At 43.9% G+C, this 21,517-nt stretch overlaps 1 protein-coding gene across 2 annotated transcripts; it reads right to left on the bottom strand.

Annotated features, from left to right (window-relative positions):
• Nucleotides 1-12,356: 12,356 nt before the first annotated feature.
• On the bottom strand, nucleotides 12,357-18,959 carry SPRY2 (sprouty RTK signaling antagonist 2). 2 transcript variants are annotated; one of them, XM_058045367.1, is made up of 2 exons: nucleotides 18,134-18,959; nucleotides 12,357-14,130 (listed from the first exon to the last, which is right to left on the bottom strand). In XM_058045367.1, exon 2 carries the CDS (start codon nucleotides 14,077-14,079, stop codon nucleotides 13,144-13,146), a length of 936 nt encoding a protein of 311 aa, XP_057901350.1. In that variant the 5' UTR covers nucleotides 14,080-14,130; nucleotides 18,134-18,959; the 3' UTR covers nucleotides 12,357-13,143. The 2 variants fall into 2 exon arrangements, with proteins under 2 accessions (XP_057901350.1, XP_057901351.1); XM_058045368.1 differs by lacking the exon at nucleotides 18,134-18,959 and adding an exon at nucleotides 17,518-17,612.
• Nucleotides 18,960-21,517: the final 2,558 nt, after the last annotated feature.

Here is a 21,517-nt window from a genome sequence, read left to right as displayed (position 1 = left end):
ATAGCAGACAGTGCACCCAAGCTCCCCATTCATTTTACCTTGAATATAGAAATTTTATAGAAATTCTATAGAAATTTTACTTTGTGTTCAAGGATCTATGGTTCATAAAGCGCAGTTGACAGATACACTCAAAGTGCACATCTTACTTTTAACACCAAATGTACAGAAGTGAAGGAGGTTAAGGCTGCCCAGAAGCAGATTGCACTTGGGCTGTGGAAGGTGGTTATCATTACAGGTGTTGATGAGACTGTGTCTAACTGTGAAGGCTGTTTGTCCCTGAAGATTGCCTTACACATCTTCCCCACCAGCTCCTGATTATGGATGCATCTCAGCCTGGCTGCCACTTCTCAAAAGTCTCTTATGAAGTATCTAAATTAACCTATCAGTAGGCTCTTCCCTTACTGTATTTTCTGCTCTTTCTAGTGTTTATCTAGCAAGGAAATACAAAATATTAGTTTATTACAGCCCTTACAAATGTATAACTCCTGAAAAATCTGTTGTTATAGTTCCTGTAAATTGGTGGGAGTGAAATCCAGGTTTTAACCTTGGTTTTAACCAAGATTCCATTCTGTGCAGGGCAAACAGGAATCTGAAAGCAAAGATGGCTCTTTCACAATCACACTAAAAAGTAAGAAAAAAAAAAAGTAATTACCAAAAATATTTACGGGCCTGTGGTAAGACTGCTTGCTTACCAGAAGGATGTTTACTTGTCACATCATTTAGGATGCACAGTGATGTATGCTCCCGCTATTTCTTCCTCTCTGCAACCTGGAGGGGGAATCTCTTGAAATGCTCTGCCTGTCCTTTCTGCTTCTAGACTAAAAATCAAACAGATCCTGCTTAGGCAATGAAGGTGAGTACCTGTAAAAACTCCTTGCAGCTAGTCAGGAGGAGAAAAAATATTTAGGTTTATAAAAGCAAGGTCTCTTGCATTTTGAGACACAGATGTGAAATGCAAGGTGGTTAGTAACATCTTTGAAGGTGTTAACCAGAAGCTCAGGTCTCATCTTCTCTAGAGAAAATTGGCTGGGCAATGGTTCTTAGTTGCTCATGTTTTTTAAACAAACATTTTCTACTTATCAAATGTTAAAATCACAGTGCTAAGACCATGACTGTAGCTTTTGACATGTATTGCTAGAGACGGTAAACATTTTCTTGGTAGCATGAATGACCAAACCACATGCACTGAAATTCCACCAGCTGTAACCACATGAACATTTTATCTTGTGCTAATGATCATGTGTGAGCAAGCAGTAAAAAACGTACACTTTTTTTTTTCCTTACAAATGTGGACACAAAGACAACAGCTTTCTTCACCTAAGATAAATTAATTGAGTTGACAGAATTAAATCATGGGCTACTTCTTTCTTTTGACCTCTTAAGAAAGTGAAGAAAATGAAAACTTCAGAGGCATCACAAATATGAAGGAAGAACTAATTTCCCTCCATCAAAGAAGTCCACAAATTTTTTGAAATCTTTTTAAAGCTGTGGAAATATGGTGGCAATCTAAGCAGGGAAGGTCAGTAGCTTCTCTGAAACAGCAAAAACCTGGTGGTGAACAGCAACAAAGGCCATCAATTACCTAAAAGCCCTACATTCTGTGGAAGCCAGGCTCTCAGTCAAGTCTTAGGAGCTATTTCTTGTCCTTTAGCTTTGGGTATGAGCGACAAACTCTTCTGGTTTTTAAACTGTGTTATATCCTTGTATATAATTTATTTTATAAATGAGAGAAAATAATTTATTTCATATAATTTATATTCTTGCTTTTAACTGCACTCTAGATTAGGCTTGTTTGCAAAATTATAAATGAAGTATAAAGGAACTTGGATATTGATTGTCATTTCTTCATCTAATCTCTAATGTAATTCAAATGTTTTACATAAAAAATTGGGAAGTTTGTGTATAGGCCAATGGCTTTACATAGGTCTCAGGTTCTCATTCTTCTGCAATGTAGTCCATGGTGGGTGAAGTAGTTCACCACTGTTACACTGAATAATAGCTTTCATAACTCCACATAAAACTCCAGGTTTCACTCAAGAGCTGTAGGTAGCTTTCTAGCACAATTAACTCATTGGCTCTTACCAATCAGAGCTGACATTGCCCGAAATTACAGATAATTTCTGATTCTGAATCTCTCATAAATGGCAGAATTATCCCCAAATAGCCCAGCCCAACAAACAGACACCAAAATGAAAGTTTCCATATCAGCAGGGCAGTGGCAGTGGTTGTGCAGTTGTACAGTCAGAGCCCGCAGAGACGCTGCCTCTCACGGATCACAGCTATGTGAGCCTGCCCACCAACCTCCTTCCAAGGGCCCAGGTTTTTCTGCCTCCTTATTTTTCATTTTGCATTTGTCAACATCCCACTATCCCTATCTAGGAGGTAGAGGAGCTCCCTTTTGTCTGATGTGAGCTGAACGCCTGGGGGCACTGAAGGGGTTAAGTGGAGGAAATTCTTGTCAACTTCAATAGAGAATAAGGCATTTTAAAGGATTTTCTGTAAGAAGAACCCAATATGTCTGACATCAGAGCTGCAGCACATTACAGTGAAAGAGTAAAATTTCTACTTAAAGGGTTTTTTATACTTTCAGAGTGGAAAATATTCATATTGTGGTTTCACACTAAAAATAAATTCTTCCATTGACAGCCAGCAACAGGTAGCTGAGGTTAGATCAAACCACTAGCTTACTAATGACTATGAATTGCAGTATCTATAGAAATGACCAGAATTCAAGGCAGTCTCAAAAATAACCCAGATGAATCATTCTTGAAAAATATTATTCACTCCATAATAAATAGACCCAGCATAAATGCCCACCACACAAAGCATGCTTTAAGTAATTTTTAAAAACTTAAAAAACTGTTGCATGTAAATTAAAACGATCGGTTTTCTACCTTTTGCAGTTCTGCTTTTTTCACAACAAGTCTGGGAACACTGAAGTGATCCCAGGATCCTAAAGTTAAGTGACTGAATTGAAAGCATTCCTTTTGTACAAGCATCTTGAATGTAGTAAAAAAATAGCTCTTAAAGTATTATAAATAAGGAATCTGAACTGTCTTGGGTTATAGTGAAAACTATTGTTCAACAATGATACAAAAAGAAACAAAAGCTGATAAAATCTTAAGATTATTATTCTACTGTGCACCATGGGGTTTTTTTGGTAGTAAGTTATTGACCAACACTCTGCTCGTGGAAATCAGCAGGACATTGCTGTCAGTAGTGGTGCCAGGTTGATTTACCCAACTTGTGAAGCTGGGCCCCAGTTAAACTACTAAAAACCAAAACCAAAGAATCACAAACTCCCCACAATGTCAGAAACAACTGTCCTGCAATGCTGTTACATAGATTTAGACAGGGTTATGTTTTTACATTTCATAACCGATGTTTTCTCATTAAGGCAAATGTGTGATCTATGATCGCAGGACTGGCAGACCCTAAGAGGCCTGAAGAAGACAAGGACTGTTAGCAAAGAAAGACTAAAACAAACAGTGGATAAAAATCACTACAACCACGACAACTTACCAATCATGCCAAGGAAGTAAATACTAGAACAGCACAAAACTTTGACTTCAACATTCTTTTGGTCTGTGGCATTTCCTTGTCCCAGTAAACCTTATTGTACCTCTCTGAAATTCCTACCAGCAAGGATGACAGGTTAGTTGTTTTTTTTTCCTTGCCATGAATGCTGTATCCTAATTCCATATACTAACCAGGAAAAAAAAGGAAAAAAAAAAAAAAGACCAAACCAAAACCAACAAAAAACCTTTGGAGAAAACAATACCTTTCATGCCCTCAACATGAGATGTCTGAATCACATGTGGACAGCAAGGACAATTCCCTAAATTCAGAAATTTAGAAATGAGTGTTCTTTGTATCTACTTATTGTCTATACTACTGTGGGACTGAATCTCTCAGTTAAGTCCCACCAACAGTAAACCCATCAGTCATTATTTCATGACCACTGCTGCTCATGGTTGGTTTCTATAGTACATCACATCTGTGCACTCACCTTTCTCATCATCACTCATCCTGTGATATCTCCTCCCAAAGTAGTAGTTCTGCATATCTGTGCATCTGCACAAGAGCTGCCTATCAGCTGCTTCAGGAATTGATGAAGGCTTTGAAAGTTGCCATATTTGTATGATTAGCAATAAGAAAACCCGTATTTTCATCACTCATTTCTCACTGAAAGTACAAAGTGGAAAAAAGCTGTTCTGTTCACTGGACCGTCATGCCACGCCTGGGAGGTTCAATGTACAGAGCACAGGGTAGGTGCACTCCACTCTGCAGATGCTCTCTCTCTCAGGGGTGGGACAAAGGAGCACCTTTCATGGTATTGTTTAAAAACCATGGAAAATGTTACAGCAAAAGCTGATACTCTGGAAGAGGAATATTGGTAACAGTGAAACATGGTAATTCCTCATAGGAAGGGGCAATTCCTCATTCCCCCTAAGAAAGATGTAATTGTGATGTGCATATATCTATTTATCTATCTCTCTGTTTATCTATATCTACAGGTGATAAAATGCAAAATGTAGATATGTAGCTGTGAGAATATTTTGCCCATCTTAATGGGCATTTCAGATGAGAGCAATGCTAGTACACACAGACACTTCTGTCTGACAGCAGCTCACTGTGCTTCACTTGAAGCATGTTTTCACTCATGTAACTTCAGGTAGGGCTTAGAGCTGATTTAGTAACAGTCACAAAACACTGTGCAGATACTATTAGTATGAATGAGCCTATTCCAATTAACCAGACTGTCAGCTAAACCACATAAATACTCTCCCTAGACTCTTTTGCAAGAGCTGAGCTAAACTGAATTCAAACTGTTGCAGCTTCAGTATACAAGAATTGTTTGATAACAGTAAGCTGAAATAAAGGGAGAAAGTCTACACACAAGCTTTTATCTGCATAAGTCTGTCAGCAAAAAGCCTAACAGGAGTCTACAGCACCCTTAATGGAATTAACCCTCAAAACAGAATCTCTCAGCAAAATATAAAAGATTGATGCCTAAAGGAAGCAACTACATATATCCTACAGCAGTGGTAGGAATAAATTATCTTCGTAGTAGAGTAAGTTAAGTAGGATCAGAACGAAGGTTAAAAATCCTAAACTAAGATAGCTACTCCTTCATTCAAAAGTGTGTGTCATGCAATTACAAACTTTTTTTATTCCCCTAGGCAGCTGGGATTTTCCCAGGATATCCATTCAAGTGTATGTTCAATCAGTACATATTCAGGAATTCACCTCTTGTCTATACAAAGTTTCAAGGAGGTCAAGGAGAATTTTGTCATTGCCTCCAGTGAGGCCAGGCATTTCATCCACCAATCTTGCAGCTGAAGTGAGGTCTTTGGATAAAAACTATGTGAAATGTAAACAGCACAAATCTTGGACACATTTAACAAACTGAACAAGATATCTTTTCGTTTAATATTAGCTTAATTTATCAACTTTTTTTTTTAAAAAAGAAGTTGATATTGATTCCTTTTTCTAAAGCAGAGACCTTAAGGGGTGAATTGTGACATTTCTTTCCAACCACATCCCTCAGACTGCATGTATGCAGAAATATATTTTAGTAAGATCTGTCCTCTCAGAGGCTAAGCTCAAGTGCAATACTTTACACCAGTTTTTCTCCATGAAAGTCTGCACAATCACTCAGCAATTGCAAGGCTTCATAAGCCACCCATTCTGTAACCTGGGGGCTAAGTGAAAGCAATAATGAGAGAACACTTTCCATATCTTGGGAAAAGATGAAGTTGTAATGATTACCATGAAAGGAAACGATCTTTTGTGACTGTTTTCTTCAGAGATATATGTAATTTCCAAAAACAAGAAACACCATCTCAATTAATTCTGAAAAATCATGTGCTGTGACATACTAAATCATACTTTTTAGTGAAAGAAAATATATGACAAAGTCTGTTTTTATGACTTGTCAGTACATACTTAAGAAACAATTTTGAAAAAAAAAAAGCCATTCTCCCAAACAAAAAAAGTACTAGTTCAGATTAGATACAAAATATCAATATATAATTTTATGTAACTACACTGGAGCAAGCTTTGCAAAATTCTAAAAAGTTACCTTGACAATTAGGATTAAAAAATTAAATAAATTGCATGTGTGTGCAATTAAGTTTCTACTTGAGGATTAGATTGTGTCATCTGAACTCATGAGAATGTCTGTCTTTGTGAGTGAATCTCCCTTGAGATGACACTTGTGGGAGGGATCTCTTTCCTCCTGGATTGCAAATGAATCTGTCCAAGAATTTTCCTGGGCACTGTGTTCCAGCTGGCCCCAAAAGGACAGTGTCCATGCTGGGCAACTCCTTTAACCTCCAAAAGAAGGAGCTGCTGGCAAGCTGACTTTTGGGAATGGCTCCTGAAATGTGGTAGGAAATAGCTTGGGAGAATACTTTTTGGCACATAACTCACACCAGGCAAAGTCTTAACACTTCAGTAGCGTGGGCAATTGCAATCCATTGTCCAGGAACATTTCCACCTACTGTCTGATTTAGAGTACAGAGGTGGCCAGAAACACTCTTGCACACTTTCAGGCTTTGTACTGCAGTTGTGTGTGCGCAGGAGAGAACAGGTCAGGCACAGCCCTGATGGAAAGTTCACCTTTTATACCATAACCCATGCCGCCTTCCAGCCACACTTCAGAATAACACACACAGTCTTTTTTTTCCACTTGGGATGAAAGAATCTGAGGAGAGCCTTCATCCCCAAGAACAGTATAGAGAGTAGTAGGCAGTGGGCAGTTAAAATAACCTTCACATGTCACTAGTTTGTTGCTTTGTTGTTTTTTTTTTTTTTTCAAGTAACGGTATTATGGGATCCTCATGCACTACTTTTAAAGAATGAACACAATGTTTCTCAAAAAAAGAAAAGACACTGAGGCACAAAAACATATACATGATAAACAACTGCATAATCTCTACCTACAGAGCAGCAGAGGTAGAAGAGAGTAAACCTACTGGTGAAAGGTACAATGCATTCAATGAGTTCTGCAAGAAGGCAAGGATGCTCCTGCTTCACCTTACTATTTAATGCAGCTGCACTTAAAGATTAAGTTCACAAAGTGAATTCTTGGTCCCTTAACTGCTGTACTTATATATTTCATACTGCCATATACTTTGGGGGAGTGACTGTGAGGGGGGTGGGGAGAGAGGGAAGGGAATCACAAAACAGCAATCCATCAAATTAGCACTCTGTCTTCAATAATTAAACAAAATTCATAAATAAAATGACCCAAAGCAAATAAAACTATTTCACAATTTCCTCCTCTTTGCAATGCTTTATGAAAGGGAAATGAGAGGGAAGAAAAACTGTTGACTTCATGCATTTGACAGTTTGTGATAAACCAACTTTTATATGTGTCTTACAAGAAGCAACACTTTAAGTAAATCAGTAACTAATGAAACTGCACTACAGAGGAAGCTGACAAAGGTCTGAGTTGATTTTGAGACCTAAAGCTGAACTGTGTCTAATTATAGTAACAGTTTTAGCATAACCAATTAGTGCAATTTACTTACAGTGCAACTAATTTCGAAACACAGCTTGCTATAGCCCTGATGTTTGCATTCATTTCTGTGGTAAGTTTGGTCATTTAAAGATTTTCCATTCTGTTGCGGTTTTTTGAAGCACACTTTGAGAGCATCAACACATACTTTCATCATTAAACAGAAGAACAACAACACGATTTATGACTCATTCATATAGAACGCTTCTAGATCAAAATAAAGTGACAGTAAAAAAGAAAAAGTAAAAAACTCCCTTTGCCCAAGGGGCTCTCTATGTCTGTAAGTTGGTGATTCTTCCTAACACACCCTTGTGTTCTGGCTCAGACTCTCCAAATGAAACTTGTGCAGCTCCTAAATGGCACCAAGTGCTATCTCTCGTAACATATCTCAGGCGCACCAAGTGGTTTGGTAATTACACAGCAGTCTTTCAGGAAAGCAGAGCTCCTCTGATTATACAGTTCCTTACCTTTTTGAAACAGATTATCTCCCTTGGCAAGACCATTTTAAAATGTAACTTAAACCCCCAAGTATTAAAATATCCATAAATAATCCTACATAATAGCAGACTACATTGTCAAAGCTTCTGATTATTGGTAACTTCTACTGAAATGGGAACCAACCCATTTTAGTCTAGCAATTTGAACATTTTAGCTCTAAGCTTCTGTAATCAGCATTCACATTGAAGTCAAAGAAAAAATAAAAAAGTTTCTTACACCACATGTAAAGAGAAACTTGAGATATGTAGCACAGCCTCTGTTGCTTTCTCCCAAGGCTCAAAACACTGAACTCCCACTCTATTTCAAACAAAATCATTGCTACTCCTCTCCAAAAGCAACTACATTGGCTCTCTACTGAACAATCCCTGTGGCAGAGGAACAGCAGCAGCTCATGCTTCTATGGTAGCAACACCTCTTCCTATTTAACCTGAAGCACAGTGCCAGTGACAGTGCCAACAAAGACACATAAAACCTTCTTGAGTAATAAAATTCATACCAAAACAATGAAAATAAGATTTTTCTGAAATTGTGGATTCAAATGTCACGTGAATTGAAAAAAACTTTTATATCATCGAAAATGCAGGAAAAATTACCTGCAGTAAGTTAATCAGTTCTTTGACCTTGTCCTAAATTTTCAGGTACAGAATACTAATGAGAATAGCATGTTTCATCCTCCTCTTTCCCCTTTTGTTCTATAAGTGGCAATAATGTATTATGTATTATGACTAGGAAAGGTCAAAGAAAGGGATAGGGACCAGAAAGAATACATGTGAAGAGAAATAACACATAGGGGTTTCCACAGATTGAAACATGAAATATTTTTTAATTGAAAAGTACTATATATATTTGCACTTTATATGCACGTGTTTTTTGAGTCAAACTGTCCTGACTTCAATGAGACATTATTTTTTATTTCTAAGATTCTAGTTTAAAATCAGATTGCATAAAGAGGAAAACACCCAAGTCTTTTCATTATTAAGGATTTGGTGCACTTTGTCACCTGCAATCCCACATCTGTTGTGCTGCCTACCTGCAATCCCAGCATGTAATTTATTTAAGATGACCCAACAAGACAAATGCTGACATTTTCAGCAAGACATCTATTCAATACTAATCTTACAGACGCTACTCAATCGAGCGTGCTCTCACATTCAGCCGATTTCTTTCTGGCACTCTGCTCCAGTGACTGATTGAGAAATTAGTCTCAGCAGATGAAATCATTATTACTTGCTGTACCTGCACCCATCTAGGAACATCTGAGACAAGACAGACTGTTCAAATCCATCTTTCCCAACAGTTAATTCCTATAAACGTTCCACTGTAGAACAGAAATGCATTCTGCTCTCTTCCTGCCACCTGAGAACAAGACCTAAGATTTCACTCATTACAAAAATTAATTATTTTGCATTTTACCAAAAGTGAAAATGGTGATACAGGTAATATTGTATCTTTAAATGCTGGGAGTTTAGTAAGAAAGTGTAAAAAATCTATCTTAATCACCACAGCAACTTAACTATTTCACTTCTGCACTTGGGAGAATTTTTGGCTTTTGAAGACTGATTTGATAAATCTGTTGAATGTAAATACTCACCTGAATATGATCTCGAACCCTTTAGTAACACATTTTATTTCCATCCAAAGCACTTTTTATTCTCTACTTAAATCCGAGTCTCTTTTCCTCTTTTCCCCCTATTTTATACTGCTATGATCCCTATCTCAAAAAAAAAAAATTATAATCAAGTTTCAAACCAATAAAGAGCAAAGAAAGAAAAGAAGATCCTGAGGATATTAATAGAGGAATTTCTAAATATCTCTAAATTTGATGTATTTTTTTTGTAGCTTGCATCATACAGAAAAATAATCTGAAAAAATGCTATTTATTTCCATTGTTACTAGTGTCAACTCTCAGTTTGATCCTGCAAATCTCTATACCTTAAACAAACCTTAAGGAATCTGTAAGTTAACAGATCAAAACTCTGAAGCAGCAACACAACAAATGGAGCAATAATAAGGGTTTTGCTCTCTCTCACGACTTCCTAGCAGTCTAAAATTAAAGTCCTATATGATGTATATCAAGCATGACTTTCATGGTTATCCTCGAAACCTGTGCATGGAAAATTTTCCTTACTTGGACCTCCGCTTTCCTATCTCAAAGGATAAAGTAGGCATGCCCTAATAACATTATCTCAATCCACTTGAAAAGCCCTCTTAATTCTTATTAAAACAATCTAATCTGCTTGAGGCAAGATTTTGGTTTTATTTAGAATACTAAACCTTATCTAATTAAGTGCAATATTAGGATGTTAACTAATATACGCAAGCCAGCTTTTAAGAGTCCAGTGGGCACAAACATCAATCAATACTAACTGAAGCCTGGACCCCAGTGCCATTGTTAGCCCAACAGGCCACACTTCCCTACATCCCTGCTCCCAAGAGTCACACATCCTGCCCAATTTCTGGTAATGGGCTTACCTGGGGTGGGTGGGACCCACTATTTTATCCTCATTAAGAACCAAGTGGAAGGTCACAACCATTGCTCAGTGTTCAAACCAGTTCTAATTTCACTGCCAACAAGAAGATGGTTTTCCTTTTCCCTGAGAACCTAACTAGGCAGACAGAGAACTTACTATACTGTAAAAAGAAAACACATCCACGGTTTTAGTATTGGGCTTTAGCTGGTAGGACTTTTGAGTTGCACCCACTTTGACTGCTGTGCTGCTCAGCCATCCCAGTTTCCCAGTTTTACTTTCAGCGTTCTGTGGAGTCATCTTCAACTGAAACATAAATCACTGAAAAGACTGGGCTTGCCTTCAGTTTTGTCAATTTCATCAGTCCACTGAAAACACTGTATTTACTGAAATCAGTGGGACTTGCAGCTTCCAAGACAGAGCCTAAAGATTCTCCTAATGTTTGTTTTAATCAGCAAGACTAGCCCAGGACAATTTAAGCACAAGGACCTAACCTAATTCAAGAACTACATTCAGTGAATGGAAACACATGATGGTTATTAACGCCTTCAAGAACAAAATTGCTAAAAAACCCCATAATTAAATAATAAAAATCTCTGTTTATCAACAGCCAAGCACAATCTCACATATACAGTCCACTACTCAGTTACAATATACTGATGTGCTTTAAATATGGACAAACTACTCATGTAACATAAGCTACCCTCTTTCTGGCAAATTCCACTCAGAAAGCTAAATATATACTGTTCGTCTTTGTATACCAGAGTATCCAGCCAGCTGGTGCAGAAAGTAAACCAGCTTACATTTTTCACCAGAGAGGTAAGGAAAAAAAAAAAAAAAGGAGTAAGAGAACAAGCACTTTTTAATTTCACTTGATGATTGATAACCAATATGCACAAACACACAGTGTAAGATTTCTGAGTCCTACAGACCTATGTAAAATCATCCAAACACCAGACCTGAGATGAAAATTAAGGGGCAAAAAGACAGAACATTTACTCAATGCTCTGGTTTTCAACTTTTAGTGAGTTCTTAATTTATTAGTAATAACTTGTTTATCTTGGAGGGGCTTCAGAAAAGGCTGGGAGACTTTTTTTAAGCATCAGCTTAAAAATACTTACAACTGTTCTTAAATGCTAGCTTAAGAAATGTATAAATAAAATTGAATATTAAGACCTCTAAACTTGGAGAGACATGCTCAGAACAGGAAATGATAGTTTGTTAATAAAGAAAGGTAAATCATTCTCTAGGCTTCCGGTGGGAAACTTGGCAGGGAAAGGATTTTGACCTCAGTGGAAGGTAACTGCCACAAATGACAAATCAAGCAACTTTCTTCTTACAAGTGAGGCAAATGTTTGACATAAGGCTGGACTGCATTCAGATCTATCATTCCCTGTGGCATACTCTTCTAACTTTAACAAATAATCCTGCAAGCTTTTTGCATTGACAGTATTAATTACATTTTTCCCTCCTCTCTCTCACTGAGTAAAGCTATGCAAGCCTAACATTTTTTGTGAATGATTACTTATTTCCTATTTGAAGCACAAAAGCTCATCATTTATAGAATAGGTCAAGCTTTCAGTGCCTATTAGTCCTAGTCTGGAATGAATTAATGCATCTTTCTATGTTCATTTTCCTTTTCTCTTGTAGGAACAGTATATGGGACATTTGTGGAAAGGAAGGGAGCAAAAATCCTGCACTGTTTTCAGGTGAAGAAGTAAACAAGAAGAAAAGAATACACTTAAAAATCTCTTTTTGGTTTCACATTAGGCTCACTGTGACTATAGCACTGTGAAGTTTGCAATTATAAGTATCAATTCTCCCAGCTCAGAACAATAAATGGGAAAAAATGACAAGTAGCCCAGTTTAATTTCAAACGTTAATATATTTTCTATTTTATAGTGAACATATGCATCATTCACCCCTTATTTGCAGCAACCATGACGTCCTCATAAAAAGGGGTGACATTTGTAAGATGCCTCTTAAAATAAATATTTCTTTTTATAAAATAATAAAACTTCAAATAAATATTCTTTACACTAAACAATATGTTGAAAAAATTAGAAAATAAAGGCTGAATTTTACCGTAACTGTACAATATACATGAAGTCCAAAGGGAAATCAAAGTCTTGTAATAGAAGGTTTCCGTAAGACAAAATACAATCTAAAAACATACTGATTGATTCACATTCTTCCGAATGTACAACATATTAGTATAATATTTTGTGACTGTGCCATGTCTTATGACAGCACTTACTTTTCACAGTTGAAAATATTATTGTATATACAAAAATATAGCACATTATCTCTGGCAGAAAACAATGAAAAAAAAGGAGTCATTTGCTAATTTACAAATTTTGCAAGTACTATTCACAAACAATAGAGTTGCCTAGGAGTGTCTGTGTTGCTTTAGCTTATGCAATATGTGGGTCACAATGTACTGCATCCCTTTTTTTCCCCTGTATGCCACTAGCTGGATTCTAACAAGCGTATCACTTAAGATGGCACACACACAGAAAAGCATTTCACTGCAAACAGCAAAGTACATCCCCAACCCTTCTACTACAGTGCCAAGACCATAGCTGCTTAGTTGGTTGCATATGTACGTTAAAATAATAATCCTTGTTACTTTAGTATTTCTGGCTAGCGATGCTATGTTGGTTTTTCAAAGTTCCTGGGGGGTACGCTGGGAACTTTGCAGCAAACGGTGTTGGAGTGTTTGCAGCGGCACCCAGGCCGATTTACCCGGTCATAACAGCCCTGGCACAACTTAAGGCAACCCTTGGCTGGTAGGTAACACCACAAGCAAGGCAGAAAGAGGGACACTACACCCATGGCGGACCACCTAGTGCAGCAATGTGACTGACTGCAGGAGCAGGGGTTGTCAGCACAGTTGTCCTCGTCATCGTTAGAGCAGTGATAGAAGAGGCCCTTCACACAGCAAACACAAGTCCCGTAATCAACCACGTTCTGGGCTGAGCAAAGACACTGCTTGTCACAGATCCAGCATGAGGGCAGGGTCCTTGGATAAGTGCACTCCTTACACTTACACTTTCCACAGTCCTCACACCTGTAGCTGTGTGCTCCCAAGTCTTCTTTGCTCAGTGGCTTCAGCTCACTCGGCTTGAGCTCAGACTTGGGCTGCATCCGGACTATCCCATCAGCAACTGGCCCCAAAGATGATCCCAGAAGTCTTTGCTCTGAGGAATTACTGCTCGTACTTGTCCTCGTACTGCTCCGTGAGCCCGTGCTGACTGTGCTGATGGACCGGGACAGAGGCACTCGAGGAGATGCGTGTGTTTGCGCGTGCTGGATCCGGCTGAAATGGCGATGCTCAGGCAAGCCGTGGGGCCTTTCATTTTTGGGTTGGGCTGTTACCCGAGGAGAAGACTTGACCCCCGGCCGCGGAGCCACCGTAGGTCCCTCCGTGTATTCATTAGTGTTTCGGATGGCTCTGATCTGGTCCAAGGACAAGACGTGGACCTGCTGCATCAGGACATCCCGCAGGTCGGGCTCCCCGTGCGGCCGCCCACTGTCACGCCGAGCCTGTAGTAAGGGCTGCGACCCACTGCCGTGCTGAGTCTCCATCAGTGCCCAGAAGCTTGCTCACCCCGCCAGGCTTAGAACACATCTGAAATCCTGGAGCAAAAAAGAGAGGATTCACTATTGAAACACATCTCATGCTCTCTCCAGCAGCTTTTCAATCCTGCAGGACCCCACAGCACCGCAGACAATCAAGTAATGCATCAGCCATTAAATAAAGCAGTCACGTCTGGGACAAGCACTGGCACCGGTCAGCTGAGTGACCAAATTCCCTTGGCCTGTTCTGCCTACTGCTGTGGAGAGCTTAAGGACCTTTAAGAATCCCTAGGAGTCCTTCCTAGGACCATGCAACTTAACTTGTGGCTCTGGAAAGTCTAGGTATTACTCCTGCTGACTGAGGCTTCTCAGGCCATCTTCTGGTTAGACCATGGCCTTTAAAGTGATTACATTTCAGCCACTTGAAGTGACACTTCTTTTCACATCAGGCTACTGAAAACCTTATACTAAAAAAAAAACAAAACAAAACAAACTATCCTGCAAGTATTTAGCAAGTGTAATGTGACCTGCTGATGACAGACATATAATTCTCCAATTTTGTTTCAAACTGGATAATATTTTGGTAGGCTAGTCTCTTTACACATTAAACTTTACATGATGTAAATAGGAAATTTTAGTTTAATACCAATGGTCCCAAGAAAAACACTAAATAGCAATAAAATGTCTGAGGTTAGACATTAAATGAGTTAGTGCTACCAAAAACTTCAACAGCACAAGTAAAAATATCTCTCCCCAGTATTTTAGTGTGTGTCATACTGGTGCACACCACTGTGATTGTTATTTTAAGGCTCAAAACGACAAAAGCAATGTTACCACAGTTGTTTGGTTGTTGTTTTCTTTTTATGTGTAAAAAATTCCATAGATTACATTTCAAATTGTAACTATTATCAAGAGTGGCTTGTGGGATAGAGGCATGCATAACAGAATCAAATAATGCCAGCATCCAAGACATCTACTTGATTGTGAATATTACTTGAAAGGATCGTTAACTACAAAGTAGCAATGCAGACTATAGCATTTAAATGAAAAGCCAGTAAAAGACACAGAAGATGAGAACCTGTAAATAACTTCCACACTCAAATATGCGCAAGTTTCAAATACTGCCCTCTAAATTAGTTAATATTTGTTTTGCCTTTATCATATCTTAAAGTGGCTCCAAAATCCAATTACCTATACAAAAATCCAGAACAATATTCTACAATTAAAACCCAAGCAGGAACCAAACTTCTTACAAGGACCACACAATGTCTTCAATTATACCTAGAAAGAGCACCATAGTGTTACTCTGTACACATCAGTTACCAACAATAATACTGTACTGCAGAATAGTAAAATATAGCCAAACAGTTTAACAAAGAGTATCTCAAGACACAGTCTTTATTCTAACACCAATGTAAAACATTTAACCTTTTAACTCCTGGCTCCCCTCCTTCAAGTGTTTTTTTTTTTCTTAAAAAAATAATTAAAATAAATACATATAGACAAATCTCTAACTCTTAAGAGTGACCACTTATTTTAAATATTGCTAAATCCTGGTATTGCACGCAGGATGTATGTTACGGTGCTCCTTCCCCACCCCCCCCCGCCGTCCATATCCCTCCCAAAAAGTCTTGCAAACTTGGCTTGAAGTATTGCTTACACTTTTTTTTTTTTTCCTTTCAAATTAAAACCTCTGCCACACCAAAAGTTTCAACCAACAGCCTAAGTAGATGTTCACCTCCTCTGAAACTATCTGGAGATAGGAAATAATAGAAAATAAAATGCTTTCCCCACTCTAGAGAGGAATTGGCAGCCCTATGTCTCCTCCGCGTCCAGGTTTCCCCCGGCCCCGGGCAGCCTGGAGGGTACGCCGGCTCAGCCCCTGCCTCTCCAGAAATGACAACCCACTGCAAAAGCAAAGCTGACCCTGACCTGAAGGCGCTTCAGACGACCCCGGGATCGGTGTCGGAGCCCCCCTCAGACGCCAAGGTGGGAGCTGGAAAAGCAGCCTCCGGCCCCCGCTTCCCTCCCCGCCTCCAGCTCCGTCTCGGGCGGGGGCGCGCAGCAGGTGGGAGGCGACAGCCCCTGGCCCGCCGCAGAGTGCAGACAACCTGGAGATAACCAGGAGACATCCTCCGGGCCGGGAGGTGGGAGGGGGCAGCCGCAGCCGCCTTATCAGAAAGTCAAACCCACGTTTCCTTTTAACTCTTCCCCCCCGCCCTCCCCCAGGAGATGCTAAAGGAGCTTCCCCTCCCGGGAAGTGCCAGGCGCCCTGCAGACGGTTCAGGCAACACCTCCGGGACAGCTGGGCAAAAGGCAGATTACCCCCTCTCGCCTTGCCCTAAACACCCACTCAACTTCACAAAGCCAGCCGCTGGAAAAGCTCCTCTTATTTTACGCATATTCTGCAAATTGCCTGACCTTCAGCCCGCCCCGCTCCGCCCCAGCCCGGAGGGACTCGGGAGGCATTTCCAGCGGGGCATCGGGCCGAGCCGGGTGCTCCCCGGGCTTTCTCCCCGTCACAGATCCGCTAACAGGACAGGATGCAAAGAACCGGCACATTTATTTGCAAACCTACATTTGCCTGGAAATCCTGACGGGAGGGCACACCTCTCCCTCCTCTGACCTAGTCCTTCTCCCCTTTGCATCCGCCAAGAGCGAGAGAAGCAGATTTGCCTTTTTGTGTGTGCATGTGTGTGATAACACGATTCCCCACTTCTAAGAGCCAAAGTCCACTCTCACCGAGCTCAAGTGCCAGATTGCTAACTTTTCTTTTCTTTCAAACTGGGCTTGGCAAAAGGGTGAGCGAGGGGGACGGGTTTCGCGTTCGGCACATTTGGGGAGGTTTAAACTCGAGGGGCTTCTTGCCTGCTGTGGAAAAATCCCGTGTACAGCTGGCCGGGGAAGGGCGAAGCCTAAGGGAGAGAAGTCCTCTCTCTGCCCGTGAATTTCTGTTTTGTGGCCGGAGCCTGTGCAAGGCACCCCCACCCCCATTCCCACCGCACACACACCAACCACCTCCTCTTCTTTCAAAGTGCTTTGAAACCCCCATTAAGGGCCGAGTGTGTGATCAGACTATGGATTAGGGCAAAAGGGACTTTACCATCGGGGTGGGGCAAAGTGACACACAAACAGCTTGCTGAAAACACCAGCAGCTTTTTTTTTTTTTTTTTTTTTTTTGCTTTTTCTTTTATCTTTTTTCCCCTCTTTTTTAATGGGGGAAGGGGGCTGTCACGAAGTAAACCCACCAAAAAAAAAAAAAAAAAAAAAAAAAAAGTGAAAATTATGGCTTTTCCTTCCCCTCCACACATGCCCTCTGCATAGAAGAACCTGGGGAAGGACTTTCCTCGTCTTACAGATCGAATTAATTTCATCAGAGGAGAAGTAGCTAAGCTTACACACACGCACGCACACACACGTATATATTTGCACCAGACGTGCACTCACTTCCGAATCGCACGGATCTCCTGACGCCACTAGAGACAGGCGTAAATCACGCACTGCAAGGCGGGCTGGGCTGCTCCTTCCCTTCTCCCCCAGGAGCGGGGCACCCCCGGCCCCGGCGCTCGCCGGCCCCGCCGCGCCCTCCCTTCGCCTCCCCCGGGGCTTGTCGGAAACCCACGCGTTCCCGGCGGGGCAGGAGCGCGCAGGACCTCCCGTGCCCGGCCCCCCGCGCCAGCAGCAGCAGCAGCAGCAGCAGCACGGAGAACACGGCGGAGCTGTGGCGGCTCCGTGGAGCGCAGCCCGGCCCGCCGGCAGCCCCCGCAGCCCTCCGCCCCCCGCGCAGCCTTGCGCAGCCCCGGGCTCCGCGGCGCGGCTCGAACGCGGCGCAGCCCGCCGAGCTCCCCCAGCCCTCCCCGGAGAGAAAGCGCTCCGAAATCCCACCTCCAGCTCCTCTCTGAGAAAGGAAGGAGACGGGAAGGGGGCGAGAGGGAGAACCTGTACGAATGGAAAAGGGATCGGCCTCAAACATTTCCACGAGTTTTCTTGGAGCAACCAAGGGGGGGGGGGGGGGAGGAGGTTACTGAAAAGCTTGTTTTGCAAAGAAGGAAAAGGCTCTCACCGTGATCGCGGCGCTGCACCAAACCCCTCTCTCTCTTGTATTTTCTTCTTCCTGCGGTTTGCAAATAAATCCAGCCCTAAAGCAAAAAAAAATTCTTTTCCAAACTCTGCTTTAGTCCAACTTGCAAATTAGAGAAAGAATGATCACCACGTAAAAAAAAAAAAAAAAAAAGAACCAAAAAAAGTCCACAGAAAAGTTAGGTGCCTCTCCCCAGATGGATTATAAATTCGTGTGTGCGTGTATACACTATAATAATAATCAAAACACCTCTCCGGATCGGGGTGGGTTTTCTTTGCTACTAAAAATCACTCAGTCTTACACACACACACTTTCCTTTTTTTTTCCTCAATGAACAGGAGGCCGGATCGCCAACACCAAGTCACATTTTTTTTGTTGCTGTTGCAAATTGATCAAGAGGAAAGGGAAAAGCCAAAGAAAACAAAACAAAGTGGATCTAAAATAAAATGCCAGAGCTTTCTTCCACCGAGCTCCTCCAAAAAAGCAGCTTGTGCAATGTAGCCGTTCTGCTGAGAAGCTGCTTGCTGCAGGCTCCTCTTCCCTCTCTCCCTCTTAGCTTTCTCGCTCCCTCTGCGAGCGTGTGTGTTGCAGGCAGTTCTGTGGTTTGCAATCGGGGGGGTGTTTTGGGAGCGCAGCGGATTTGTGGTGGTGGTTGTTGTGTGTTTGGAGGAGGTGGAGGAGGAGGAGGAGGAAGATTTGAGATCTGAGCTGTAGGGGCTCGGCGTTTTTCTGCTCGCTCGCTCTCTCCCTCTCTCTCTTTTTCTTTCCGGAGGAGGTAGGGTGATCTCTCTGCAAAAGCAGCAGTAAATGGCGTCATGTGGATCTGAGGAGGAACAGAGCAGTTGTTGTCCCAGAGGATATATCGCATCCGGTCCCAGCTCATTGGCTCTGCGGGGCTACATTCACTGGCGCTCCCAGCGCCCTGCCAGCACTCAGAGCTGCGGGAGGCATTCAAAAGGGCAGCGCTGCCGCCGCCGAGCCAGCCCGGCTGCCCCAGCCCCGGCCCCGGCCCGTCCGCGGCGCTGCCCGCGCTGCGCGGGGCGAGCGGCAGCCGCGCTCCGGGGCCTGGCCGCAGCCTGTGCTCACGGGAGGCTGCTCCGTGCGCGGTCTCACGCCGCCCGGGGTTGCTTTTGTGCTCGTGTATTTACTCAGAGGCAGGCGGCGATAGGTTTGCAGGGAAGCCGAGGGGAACTCGCTTCTCGCGGGGAGGGAGGCGCGCTCTCCCCGCCGCGGCGGCCGTTCGGGACACCCGCGTCCGGGTGCTCCCCGTTGCCTCCCACCCGTTTTTCTTAACCGAGTGGAATAAAAGTTTACACTTTCTGCCCCTCCCCTCCCCCGCTTCGCCCTTTCCAGCCGCCGGTCGCCGGCCGCGCAGGGAGCAGGAACGGTGATTACTTGGGGCATTGTCCCGCGGATTAATGCGATTAGGCGGCGCGGAGGGCGCCCCCGTGCCCGGGCGGGAGCGCGGAGCGGGGCCCGCGGGGCGCGGAGCGGGGCGGAGCGGGCGGCAGCTCCCCGCGCCTCGGGCGCCTGCCCGCGGGGTGCGCCGCGTCCCTGGCACCAGCGGGGTCTCCCCGCCTGTTCGGGGGGGGGGGGCTGGATGTGTGGGGGTTTTTCTAATAAGTTAAAAAAGCCCGGCAAACTTCCCCTCCCTCCCCAACTTTATTTTAGTCAGTTGCCATTCGTGCGGGGGACACGGTCTGCGAGCAGCTCGCGAACGTGACTGTTTGTCTTCTGGGCGTTTCCTGACACGGCCGCAGCTCGGTCCCCTTGGTACGGGCTGGAAGCACTGGCGGGGCCACTGCGGCTGGTTGGACGCGGGCATCCTGCGCCGGCACGTATCTGTACGCGCAGCCCTGTCCCCGGGCAGGCGCGCACCGAGCACCAATGTTCCCGTGTCACGTGTGGCACTGCTTAAAATACACACCGTGTGTAAGGCAGGAATCGCTGCGCTATTCACATGGACAGCCCGCCGTGCAAAGCCCCGGCCAGCCCTCTACTACTCGAGGCGATTTCGCAGGCACTTCCTCTCCTACACCTGCTGGTCACCGCTCTGTGGAGGGGGTGGTCATTCCCCATAAAAACGTGTAAATAACGAGTGCTGTGTCTCACATGGACGGCCTTCGGGTTTTCGTGGTTTTATGCTCAAGTATCCATTCTTCCACAGTAATATTCTGAACCTGCAAACTATTTTCCGTACTCGGGTGACAATAAGGTCAGCCGGAGTTAAACGGGCCTCGCTTCTTTCCTTTCAAGCGGCTTCCATCGCTTCCTAGCCCGCACAGAACTGCTGCAGCCCGGCCGTCCGTCCCCCTCCACCCTGTTCGACCCCCGGCCCGCAGACGGAGCGCTCTCCCGGCGGGGCGGGGGTTGCCCCGGGGCCGGAGCCGCAGCCCGGTGTGGCCGGGTTACCCCCGGGCTGGTGTGGCCGGGTTACCCCCGGGGCCGGAGCCGCAGCCCGGTGTGGCCGGGTTACCCCCGGGGCCGGAGCCGCAGCCCGGTGTGGCCGGGTTACCCCCGGGGCTCGGGGAGCCGCAGCCGTAGCCCGGTGTGACCGGGTTACCCCCGGGGCCGGAGCCGTAGCCCGGTGTGGCCGGGTTACCCCCGGGGCCGGAGCCGCAGCCGTAGCCCGGTGTGGCCGGGTTACCCCCGGGGCTCGGGGAGCCGCAGCCCGGTGTGGCCGGGTTACCCCCGGGGCTCGGGGAGCCGCAGCCCGGTGTGGCCGGGTTACCCCCGGGCTGGTGTGGCCGGGTTACCCCGGGGCTGGGGAGCGGCGGGGCGCGGCCGCTGTCCCCGGCAGAGGGAGCGCGGCGCCGGCGCGGGGGGCAGCGGGTCAGGGCGGCTCCGGGGGCAGCAGCCCCGGCGCCGGGCACCGCTGCAGGAGCCGCGGGCCTGCTCTGAGCCTCCCCGCGGGACGGGACACCCACGGCCTGGCGTCTCCGTGAGGATGCGCCGGGCAGCGACATGAGCATCCTCGGAGATGTGCCCTGTGTGAAGGCTGCGCGCTCTGTGTCAGCAAGGCAATCCACGGTGTTCCGCTGTGGGAGACAAGTATGGGTTAAAATATTCGGGAAGCAGTAAACACAATATTCGTCTCACTGCAGAAAGACAAAATTCACTTCCTTCCACGCAGCAAAGTCAAAAATAGGTTAAGAAGTTTTTGTGCAAACCTATACACATGAGAAAGGTCTGTTAAATTACTTATCATCGTTTATATTGAGTACATAAATAGTGTTTTAAGCTGGAAAGTTCATAACACCATTTTAAAATGCTTTGGTCAGTAGTGCAATCATCAATTCCCACACCAGTTCTCAACTACAGGTGTATACACTTAATAAAGTGAGTAGTCTCAAAGACAGATCTAAA

The sequence above is a fragment of the Melospiza georgiana genome, chromosome 2 (genome assembly GCF_028018845.1).
Source record: "Melospiza georgiana isolate bMelGeo1 chromosome 2, bMelGeo1.pri, whole genome shotgun sequence".
Lineage (NCBI taxonomy): Eukaryota > Metazoa > Chordata > Aves > Passeriformes > Passerellidae > Melospiza > Melospiza georgiana.
Note: the sequence above shows the minus strand (reverse complement) of the source record. Positions and strands in the feature narration are given on the sequence as shown.